The sequence below is a fragment of the Pinus tabuliformis genome, chromosome 4_2, assembly GCF_031772625.1.
Source record: "Pinus tabuliformis cultivar Carrire ecotype Pingquan chromosome 4_2, CPIR1, whole genome shotgun sequence".
Classification (NCBI taxonomy): Eukaryota; Viridiplantae; Streptophyta; class Pinopsida; order Pinales; family Pinaceae; genus Pinus; species Pinus tabuliformis.
In genome coordinates, this window is record NC_142304.1 from 816980483 (window position 1) to 816992764 (window position 12282).

Consider the following 12282-nt stretch of genomic DNA (forward strand, 5'->3'; position numbering starts at 1 on the left):
TTCGATTACATTCTTTAAGTCAAAAAGAAAACCAAAGTGAACAAATAGTGATTAAAAAGTTTTAGAAGTTAAAACATTTCCAATTTTACCCTCGATCACATTCTTTAAGTGTAGAGAAAGAAATAATGTAAATAAAAATAAATTTTTTGGTAGGTAAACTCCTACGAGATTTGAACTAGTAACTTATCGCAAAATATGCGTGCACCCATTTACCATCAATCCAAAACCTCATAAACTAAACTAGTGAATGAAAATATTCACAAACTAACAATTTATTTCTTTTATTTACACTAAAAAACAAAAAGTTTATTTATTTTACCTAAATGACATAATTACATATCGCAGATGCCTCGAATGAGAATCTTTTATCTCCCTGGTTTTGTATTAAAAAGTAATATATTGTGGGGTCCACGCGGAGTTGGAATCCTACAGACGCGCTTTACTTCCGTCTCGAGAAGCGTGACGGATGTGCGACCGAATGACCCTGTAGAACCCACCGACACAGCCAGCGCACAGTATACACGTGTCGTTTCTCTATTGGAAAATGTCGTTGTTATCCCCGCTGGTACGCAACCACCGATGGTGACAGGTCGTCTGTCTGCGTGTCGCGTAGCGGGAGAAGGGTCTCATCCAACGCCATTAAATACTCGCCTTGAACGCCTTCCTTCACATCTTTTCTCTTGCGTTGTATAATCAGTGCGATATTTTCAGAGAGCTTCTCATTCAAAGGTATGGTGTTTTGAAGGGCTTTACTTTATCATTTTTTTTCTTTGTAAATTGTTAATGGTGGTTTCTGTGGGGGAAGAATCTTTTGCCAGGTCTTTTTGGGTTTTGCATGTTTATTTGGGTTATTTTTCTCTTGACTATGGCTGACATTACGAGGGCTTTCGTGCTTTTTTCTGTGTTTTCTTCCCTTGATAGGTCTGTCTCTCTGGAATCTTTAATTTTCGTATGTGTAGGTAGTCGCTGTTTGTAATAGTCTCTTGTCTGTCAAGGTTTCAGCAGGTGTTTGCGTTTTATTGCGTCATGTGTTTCAGCAGGCCTTTGCGGATTATTGCGTTGTCCTTTAATATTTTGTCTCCAACCTTGTTATAGTTTCCCTCTTTCGTTCTCACAGGAACCCTTTCTTCTTTGAGCATTTTCTTGTGGCGTTCTTTAGTAATATTTTAATTTTGGGACCGTGCTCTGAGGGTAGGTGATTATTCACAGTGATGTGCTTTCCGTATTATAAGGTCCTCTATGTGTAACCTGTTAGGGTTTGTGCGTTACTATTGACATGTCACATGTCACCTATTTTCTTCCTCTTATTCTTCGAACTGACGGTTCTTCTTCTAATTCGTGGACTGCTGGTGCCATATTTTATTTCTATTGCAATTGTATTTTAGGGTGTCTCTTTCTTTTTGATTTCTTGTTAATATTTGTGTTCAGTTTGTTAACTATGGGCTGCTAGGGTGTCTGCTGCGCTCTTCTTTTGTGCTTCTTTCGCAGAATCTGTCCGTTGGTCTGTATTTGGGTCATGAATTATTTATTCCTTGAAGTATCTGCTTAATTAGCTTGTGATGATGTGCAGGTATATTCGTTAGTCATATTTCAATTTCAAGATGCAGATCTTTGTCAAGACTCTCACGGTAAGACCATCACTCTCAAGGTCAAGAGCTCTGATACCATTGACAATGTAAAAGCTAAGATCTAGGACAAGGAAGGGATTCCCCCGATCAGCAACGTTTGATCTTCGCAGGAAAGCAGCTTGAGGACGGCCGAACCCTTGCCGATTAAAACATCCAGAAAGAATCTACCCTCCACCTTGTTCTCCGTTTGAGGGGTGGCATGCAAATCTTTGTAAAAACACTAACTGGAAAGACAATTACATTGGAAGTTGAGAGCTCGGACACCATTGACAACGTCAAGGCCAAGATCCAGGATAAGGAAGGAATTCCCCCTGACCAGCAGAGGCTTATCTTCGCTGGTAAGCAGCTGGAGGATGGCAGGACCTTGGCTGATTACAATATTCAAAAGGAATCGACCCTGCATTTGGTGCTTCGTCTAAGAGGAGGCATGCAAATCTTTGTGAAAACCCTTACAGGTAAAACCATTACTCTGGAAGTGGAAAGCTCGGACACCATTGACAATGTGAAGGCTAAGATCCAGGACAAGGAGGGAATTCCACCTGACCAGCAGAGGTTGATCTTTGCCGGTAAGCAGCTGGAAGATGGTCGTACTCTGGCCGATTACAATATTCAGAAGGAATCGACCCTTCACCTGGTGCTCCGTCTCCGTGGTGGCTTTTAGGTTTGGGTGTTATTTGTGGATAATAAATTCGGGTGATGTTCAGTGTTTGTCGTATTTCTCACGAATAAATTGTGTTTATGTAGGTATGTGTTAGTGTTGTTTGTCTGTTTTAGACTCTCTTATGTTGTATTTTTCTTTTCGTCGGTCAGTTGAAGCCAATACTGGTGTCCTGGCCGGCACTGCAAGACCATTTCGTTTAATATAAAGACTCTGTTATCCGTTATGTAATTCCAAGTTATGTGGTGAAATGTGGATGAAATTCCTAGAAATTATTATTGTAATTTGAAACTTCCTTTGTCAATAATCTGCACGACACATCTACCAAGTGGGCAGAGTAAACCAGTGTTTCCTTAATTTACATAATGGATTAAGTAAATTCATCGTTTTCATATTACCAATTATATATATACTAATTTTTGAGAAAGTGAAGATTCTGAAGACATGTAATGCAGTTGGTTGAGGGAGTTAGCTAAGTTGTCCAAATTTGAAACGTGTGGTTTTGAAATTGATGCCCTGACATCAATGAAGCTTGCAGAGCAATCTCTGTAATTGAAGAGAAATCACTCCAATAAAGGTTCTATAGCTCAGTACCATTTTTTGATTTTAGATCTTTATCTAAATCATCGTTGTATTCTGTGTATTTATTGTGGACCAATCCTTAACCAGGCCTAGTCACCCTAGATATTACTGAGTTTTTACGTTGTCATTTACATCTCACTGAGATTTCTGATTAGATAATCAGTTAACTCTTAAAAGCATTGATCTATAAGCCATATGTCATCGACAGAAATGGTGTATTATTGAAAAATTATTTACAGAAGTAGTGTATTACTGAGATTTTTTTTCGGTGTCATTTATATCTCACTTAGATTTTTGATTGATAGAGAATTCATAGCCATTGTTCAAAGTCTTTTACGGACATAGCTCTTAATGCATTGATTCAAGTCATTTACAGACAGCTCTTAGTTCTTAATGCATTGATCCAAGTCATTTACAGACAGCTCTTAAAAGCATTGATTCAAGCCATTTACAGGTGTAGCGTGGCATTGATCTGTTTATTTACAGAAATGGTGGCATTGATCTATTTCATTTACAGAAATAGTGGCATTGAAGTCACTTACAGAAATGGTATTGATCTATTTCTGTTAGGCGTTGATCTATTTTCATTGATTTTATTTTTAGTGATTTCATTTATAGGAATGGTGGCATTGTTTTGTCATTTACGGAAAAGTCAGTTACAGAAATGGTGGGAGATTGGTCCGTGGAGAACCCCCTCTGCACATACATCAAGATTGGATAGGATTTCCTCTACACACACATCAAGATGATAGAATCCTATCCACGCTATAGCTCCCCTCTCCACATACATCAAGATGAAGATGATAATAGAGAAACCTCTCCACATACAACAAGATGACATCCACATCTTCAATTCTCAGTAGGAATGTGTACTTAAGATTCCATAGCCCTTGAGACATTGGTCTTACTGTTTCTAAGTAGTCTATAGAAGGGTAGGAGATTGGCCCGTGAAGAATTGAAGAATTCTCCAAGTAGATCAAGTTGTTTCAAATAATGATCAATGCAAAGAGGTGAGTTTAGTTTTTAAAATAATGATTTAATGATCAATGCAAAGAGGTGAGTTTAGTTTTTAAAATAATGATCAATGCAAGAGGTGAGTTTAGTTTTTATGATATTTGACACAATGGTGGGAAGCGTGTGAACCTTCAATGGTGAAAAGAAGAGGAAAAAGAGAGGCACTTTATCTTCCTTTCAAATAGAGCATGGTTTCTTCCTTTGGTTTGGTTTGGTTTTAGTTTGGTGGGAAGTGTATGAACTTTTTATTTACGGGAAGCGTGTGAACCTTTAATGGTCAAAAGAAAATGAAAAAGAGAGGCACCTTATCTTCCTTTCAAATAGAGCATGGTGTCCTCCTTTTTGTTTGGTTTTAGTTTTGCTAATGACAACATTACACCTATTCAGAAGTTAAGGGTGCAAATCTCTTATCCTTATTCATTGTTCATTCTACCCTAATGCCATTCATTCTTAAAGATCATTTGGCCTAAAGAAGTTGAGGGTGCAAATTTCTTACCCTTATTCATTATTCATTCTACCCCTCGTACACAATTTCACAATGCCATTCATTCTTAAGGATATGGCATTCTTAAAGGATATTTAGCCCAAAGAAGCGAGGCATTCTTAAAGGATATTTAGCCCAAAGAAGCGAGGGTGCAAATCTCTTACCCTTGTTCATTACATTGCCTTTCATTCTTGCTTTGGGTGCAAATCTCTTACCCTTGTTCATTACATTGCCTTTCATTCTTAAAGGTCATTTGGTATTCTTAAAGGCCTTGTTCATTACAATGCCATTCATTCTTAAAGGTCATTTGGCCTCAAGGAAGGTAACGGTGCAAATTTATGAGGAGAGTTTGTATGAGCCGAGAGGGAGACGCTGATTCTACAATACTAGTGATTCACCCATTGCTATTGTCATTGTAGCTTTTATTGTTATTGTTGTGTCTTATTGTCCTTGTATTGTTATGTTGTGCCCTATTATCTTCATATTGTTATTATTGTGCCCCATAGAAGTCCACTATTGTTATTGTTGTGCTTCGTATTATTATTGTTATGTTGGCTTTTGATTATATTGTGACTCTTTAAACTCCTATATATAGAAATGAGGTTTTGATCATTTGTATCATCCAAGAAGTGTTCGTTTGTGTAATGTAAAGGAGGTTGCTCCATTGAAAAGACTGATTTCTAAAGCGTTGATTTTTATTTTTTATTTTTTTGTGAGTTGGTTTCATAACATTTAATATCAGATCTTTGGATTCTAGGGTTTCATTGTTCCAAACGGGGCATCGTGATTTTTTTTTTTTTGGTGTTGTTTATGTTTTGTTTTTGTTCTCAGAAGCTAAAAAAAACCATTTAAGCCCAAATTGTTTTGAACCTTGGGTCCAAATTTCAAATATTGTTTTGCTATATTTTCGGAGATATGATCTGAGCAAGTTAAGGTTTTTGTAGAGTCCCGAATTACATTTCAAACATGTGACCTTGGGAAAATTAGCATAACTTTCTCTTTGAGCATCAAATTGAAATTTCGTAAGAAGTTACAGAAAGAGGACAAACTGTAGTTTTTTGTGTATATTTTTTAGATCCGAAGTTTGAAACAGTGACATGTGGCACGTTGTACAAATTCTCTCTACTGAAAAATTATATAATCAGATCATCTTAGGGGATTAGACATAACTATTTTTTGGAAAATCCAATTTTGGGAAAGAGGATTCAAAGGGCTACTGTAGAAAGAAATTTTAGACGTTGGGGATTGGACATAACTATTTTTTGGAAAATCCAATTTTGGGAAAGAGGATTCAAAGGGCTACTGTAGAAAGAAATTTCAGACGTTGGAGATCCACAATTACAAAGATATCACAGATTCAATATCAAACTTTTACAAAGTGAAAAAATGTGTGCAGTTTTTTTTAAATTTTGCATAAGTTTGGGTTGAAAAATTAGTTTGAAGTTCAAATGGCATAGTGAAGAATAATTATCATTAATTGATGCCCTGGAGAAAGAAAATTGAAGCACCTAGTAAGCAATCTGAAAGCTCTAGCATGACTCATGAAGAATAGGAAAAAATGTAACGTGATATATCAAAATTATAAAAGTAAGTGCAACAAATTTTACTCTCACAAAAGGTAACAAAAGCTAAGATTGATGGTTTAAAGAAAGACGTGGAAGCTTAAGATAGATAGCATGGAAGCTAATATGAATGGCGTGCAAGTTAAGAGGGATGACATGGAAACTAATAAAATGAATGGCATGGATGCTTAAGAGGGATGGTATAGAAGTAAAACTGAAAGACAACATGGAAGATTTGAAGTAATCATGATTTCATAGACTTTAACGTTGGATTGAAGACCCACCATGTTCCAAAGATCGATATGAGAAAGTTTGATGGCAAAGATCCCGCAACATGGATACTACAGATGGAGCAATTTTTCGATCTCCATAATGTGCAAAACACACAAAAGGTACGCATTGCAACTTTATATTGGAATCAAATCAGTTTGTATGGTATCAAGGACTTTGCTTTTGTAAACAAATTGTCACTTGGACAATTTTTACGGAAGAAATGATAACACATTATGAGAATACAAAAAACAACACTTTTTTTTAGCCAATTGATAAACCTCAAACAAAAAGGCTCAATAATGGAGCACATTAATGACTTCCAAAAATTGAATATAAGGGTAAAAGATATTATAGAGGAGCATATGATTGATGTGTTCATAGGGACTTTAAAGAATAACATCCAACATGAGGTTCGCCTTTGAGAACTTGATTCATTGTAAAACGCATTCAGGTTGGCAAGAAAAATGGAAAATAAAAAAATTATGGCAACAAGGAAGCTTACCACTCACAACTATAAGGATGGAAGTGTTGTTTCTCCTAGCCTTACACAACTTACAAGGTTGACACCCCAACAATTGGAAGAAATAAGAGCAAAAATGTCTTGTTACAGTTGTGATAACAAATACACTAAAGGTCATAAGTGCGCTCAGAATAAATTATTTTACATAGATTGTGAAGAGGAAGAATAAAATGAATAAAAAAACATCAAAAGAAGAGGATACACACCATGAACAAACCTTAAAGAAAGAAGAAATAAATTCTACCATATCTTCTAATGCATTGGCAAGAATTATCATTCCTCAAGTTATCAAAATAGAAGGACATATCAAGAAGAAAAAGGTCATAGTTGTAATTGATTCGGGTAATACCCATAATTTTATTCTTTGTAAGATAGCCAAGGAATTGAATTGTTTCTTATATCCAGCATCAGAGTGTCAAGTGATGGTTGCAAGTGGAGGGACCATAAATTGCTTTGGAAAGTGGCATAATATCAAGCTATCCATAGGAGAATATGTATTGAATAGCCCAATGCTTTCCATTCCAATGGGTGGTGTTGATGTTGTACTAGGAGTCCAATGGCTACAATTCTTGGATACAATAACTTTTAATTTTCAAGAACTTTTCGTGAAATTTTCTTCGGAAAGAAAGAAAGTCGAATTAAGAGGTATTGTAGGAAAACCAGGAAAGATAATCAACGCTAATGGAATGACAGCTTCTAAAAAAAGATCAACGAGACATAATTGCACAATTATGTTCACTAGAGGTTTCTGCATTGAAATCATCTATTTCTCTAGATCTTCAAAAAGTCTTGGACAATCATTCCAAGGTATTTGAGACTCCCAAAGGTCTTACACCTATTTGTAATCATGATCATGGTATTCATTTGGTTCCAGGGAGTGTTCCTCCAAACATCAGGCCATATTGATATCCCTATGCCCAAAAGAGTGAAATTGAACGTATGGTTGCAGAAATGTTAGAGGTTGGTATAATTCAACGTAGTCAAATTTATTTTTCTGTTCTAGTAGTATTGGTGCACAAGAAGAATGGATCATGGTGCATGTTTCCGGATTATAGGGAGCTCAACAAGTTCACTATTAAAACAAATTTCCCATTCTTGTCATTGATGAACTATTGGATGAATTGCATGGATCAATTTACTTCACCAAGTTGGATCTTTGTTCAGGGTATCATCAAATTAGACTAAAGACATTTCGAAAACAACATTTAGAATTCATGAAGGTCATTATGAATTTTTGGTCATGTCTTTTGGCCTTACCAATGCACCTTCTACATTTCAAGGTTTGATGAATCCCATTTTCAAACCCTTCCTTAGAAAATTTGTGTTAGTATTTTTGATGATATACTAATCTATAACAAGTTTTGGAAGGATCATGTTCAACATGCTGATAGGGTGTTTAAACTATTGGGGGAGAAACAATTATATGCAAAAAGCTCCAAATGTTTCTTTGGAATACAAAAGGTGGAATATCTGGACCATATTGTATCTCTTGAAGGTGTTAAGGTAAACCTTAGCAAAATTAAAGCCATTAAGAAATGGAAATCCCCACATCCATAAAGCATTTGCGAGGATTTCTCGGGTTGACAGGGTATTATCGCAAGTTTGTTAAGAATTATGGGAGAATAATAGCACCTCTAACAACATTATTGAAGAAAAATGCATTTGTATGGGCTCTAGAAGCAACAAAGGCCTTTGAACATCTTAAAAAGGCAATGTGCCAAGCATCGGTCTTAGCTACGTCGGACTTCACAAAAACCTTTATTGCGGAACGTGATGCCTCGAGAAATAGAATTGGTTTTATTTTAATGTAAGAAGAAAGACCCATTGTTTTTGGAAGTCGTCCAATCAAAGGAAAGTATTTACACAAAGTTATTTATGAGAAGGAAATGTTGACAATACTACATGCACTTAAGAAATGACGACCCTACCTAATGGGAAGACACTTCAAGGTAAAAACAGATTATGACAGTGTTAAATATTTTTTAGAACAAAGATTATCTTCAGAAGAGCAACAAATATGGGTCATAGAGATGTTGGGTTATGACTTTGAAATCATATACAAAAAAAGGAAGCAAAATGTTGTGGCAGATGCACTCTCAAGAAATGATGAGGATGTGGATGCATTACTTTGTGCCATTTCTATTATTCAACCAGATTGAATAAACGAAGCAAGGGATGAATGGAAGAATGACGAAGAAGTGTGGGCACTCATTCAAAAGTTACAACAAGATCCCAGTACATCTGATACATTTAGCTGGAAAAATGTCTTGTTATGGTACAAAGATCGCTTATACCCATGTCAGAATTCCCAACTCAATCAAAAGATTCTTATGGAATTGCATGTCTGCACTCAGTATTTTTAAAAATTTACCACAAGTTTAAGAATGTTTTTTTTTTGGATGGCCTTAAATCTGATATTCAAAAGTTTGTGGCGCAATGTTTGGTTTTCCAACAAAATAAAGTTGAAACAATTAAGACCCTGGGTCTATTGCAACCTTTATTCATTCCAAGTCAACGTTGGGAGGAGGTTTTAATGGATTTTATCATAGGTTTACCCAAGTTCAAAGAAAAGAGTGTCATCATGGTGGTAGTTGATAGACTTACCAAGTATGCACACTTTTATGCATTATCTCATCCATTCAAAGCTAATCCAGTGTCCACTGCATTTATGGAAACAATTCAAAAACTACATGAAAATCCAAAGATTATTATAAGCGACAGATATCCCATTTTCACTAGAAATTTTTGAACATAATTATTTTTTTGTCTTGGTATTCAGTTAGCTCATAGCTCATCTTATCATCCTCAATCTGATGGGCAAACTGAGATAGTAAACAAATGTTTGGAATGATATCTTTGTTGCTTTGTATCTGATAAACAGACACAATGGGTCAAATGGTTGCCTTTCACTAAATGGTGGTATAACACTTCCATACTGCATCAAAAATGACCCCATTTATGGCACTTTATGGATATCACCCATCGTCCATTACATCATATCTAAGAAATTTTTTTAAGGTTTAAGTAGTGGAAGATCACATCGAGCATCAACAAGTTCTCCAACTCTTAAAGGATAACCTAACTTTGGCACATAATAGAACGAACAACAAGGAGATCAACATCGCAGCGAAAGAAGTTTTGATATAGGTGAGTGGGTAGTTCTACAGCTACAATTATATAAACAAATATCCCTTAAGCGAGCTAAAAAGGATAATAAATTATCACCAAAGTATTATGGTCCGTACAAGGTGTTGCAAAAGATTGGTACTATGGCATACAAATTGGAGCTTCCTACAGCTTCCCGAGTGCACCTAGTTTTCCATGTTTCATGTTTAAAGAAGGTTATTGGTGACAAGCTCTCAGTTCAAACAATATTGCCAGAACTTGACAAGGAAGAAAAAATCATATTGAAACCTGAAGTAGTCATAGAAACAAGAACTTGACATTTGCGAAATTGATCAATTTCGGAGTATCTTGTTAAGTGGAAAAACTTACTTGCTGAAGATTCCAGAGGAAAGGATGAGAATTTTATACAGAAGCATCTAGAACTACTCAAGCGTTGAGGACAACACTTTTTTGAAGGGGAGGGGCATGTTAGGTCTATAATAACAATAAGGGCTATAATGACAATAGTAATAGGCTCATTAAGATGATGTGCAAGTATTTCTATGCTCAATTTAGAGTTGATATGTCCCTCATAAAATATTCTTTAAATAGAAAAGTAATGTCGGCTAGATCATTAAAATGAGTTTTTGTTATTAATATATATATTTTAGTATGTGTCTATTAATTCATATTTTATTCGTACTCACATCGAAGGAAACGGAAGAAGATGAAACAGTTGAATGTCATGGAATATGGGACTTTATCTTGCGCAACTCTGATAATGAAAGTGAACAAGAAGCTCTCCCGTAAATACCAAAAGTAAAAATGCAGTAGACCCTGTTCAAACAAATCCAAAGAAGAAAAATTCAATCTCTATTACTAAAGGCAAAGCTCCCATGAAGAAAACTCCAGTTGTGCTTACCCAAAATCAACCATCATCCTCTAATCCTCCATCATCATCTAAAACGTTAGTAGTTTCCAACTCTATGGCGAGCGAATCCAAATCCATAGGCTATTTTAAGAGTAAAACTCCCTCACCATCTCCTCCAATTTCTCCTTCGCATTATAAATCTCCTATTTTTAAGAGAGAAGTTGGAAAGGAAAATACAACACCCACTGCTGAAAACTTAAACATGCCTGACAATTCTTCTCTTGAACCCCCTAAAGTACAGTCCTTGATTCATAAACTCCAAGGGTTTTTGATATATCCCAAGAACAGTCTGAGTTATTACAAGGCAGTGTGACTTCGCAATATATTCCATTCCAGCCTCTTACTAGAGCACAAAGTGAAAAGCTTGGTATTTCACTAATTGAATTTCCTTTGCCAAGTCGAAAAAGAGCTAGGAAGACACCTTTAGAGTATGACAGTGAGATTCTTTACTCATCATCATCCATTCCATCTAAACCATTGCAAAGTCATCCATCTATTTCACAACTCCAAATCATAGTCCAAAAGGGTACAGGTGCTCCAACATCCTCTACCCAATCACTTTCAATTGTCTCCTCACCGTCTTCCACCGTTAGCGCAATAATGGCACAACCTCAACCAATGCCATGGACCAATCCAGGAGCTGTCGCAATGCCTGCACCTTTGAGTCAATTACTAGCCCATCCTGAAAAATGGTTACCAAAGTTTAATTCAGACATTGGCATATTAGTAGAAGCTTTTAACATTTTATATATATATAGATTTTTTGGACTTACAATTTGAAGTTATGTAATCTCTATAGAATTCAAAAATACAATTTAAATAATGAAAAATTACACATTGTTTTTTGCACTCTAAAATAAGTTTGCACTTGAAAAAAATTGATCCCTCTCGGCTCATGTTAGATGTGTTTAAGATGGATCTATGTGAAGAAATTTCAACCTCCACTCCGGTTATTAGTTTTCCTTAGCACTCCATGTATTTAGTTTTAAATTCAAGCATTATAAAAATTCTAAAATCTAGAAATGATAATATTTTTCTGAAAACACAAATTTAGAGATTTCACAACTGTTGAAATCGCAGAAATAAAACACAGCAAAATTATGATAGCCACACATAGAAAATAACACAGTGATTTTTGGTCAATGTGACCTTGGAAAAACCCCCTACAACTCTTGGGGAAAAGCAGTTTGAGAGCTCTTCTTTATTTCTAAAAATGATTTTACAGAGAAATTGAAATACACAGTAAAAATTCTAGCAACCACACATTACAACTTATCTCGATTTCCGTGCTTGAACTGCACCTCGAAAATCGTGCCAATCAGCAAACAACCAAAACAAAATTTTTTACAGCAATAAAACAACATTAAATGTTGTACGGCCAGCCTCGAAAAATGTTCCCAAAACTTGCTCTCTCTTCCTCGATTTCTATGCCTTTTTTTCCTGCTGTACAGTTTTTTTGGGATGCGTGTCAATAAACGCTGCTGCCCAGACTCTCTCTTTATCCTTGCTCTCTCTTCTCTTTCTC

At 35.8% G+C, this 12282-nt stretch overlaps 1 protein-coding gene across 1 annotated transcript in view; it reads left to right on the plus strand.

Annotated features, from left to right (window-relative positions):
- The first annotated feature begins 1709 nt into the window (after window positions 1-1709).
- Window positions 1710-12282, plus strand: part of LOC149172182 (polyubiquitin) — a 34282-nt gene continuing 23709 nt past the window's right edge. Inside the window, exon 1 of the mRNA XM_089424225.1 lies at window positions 1710-2136. Within this exon, the coding sequence (XP_089280351.1) occupies window positions 1828-2136 (309 nt within the window). The 5' untranslated portion in view covers window positions 1710-1827. The remainder of the gene's footprint in view (window positions 2137-12282) is intronic.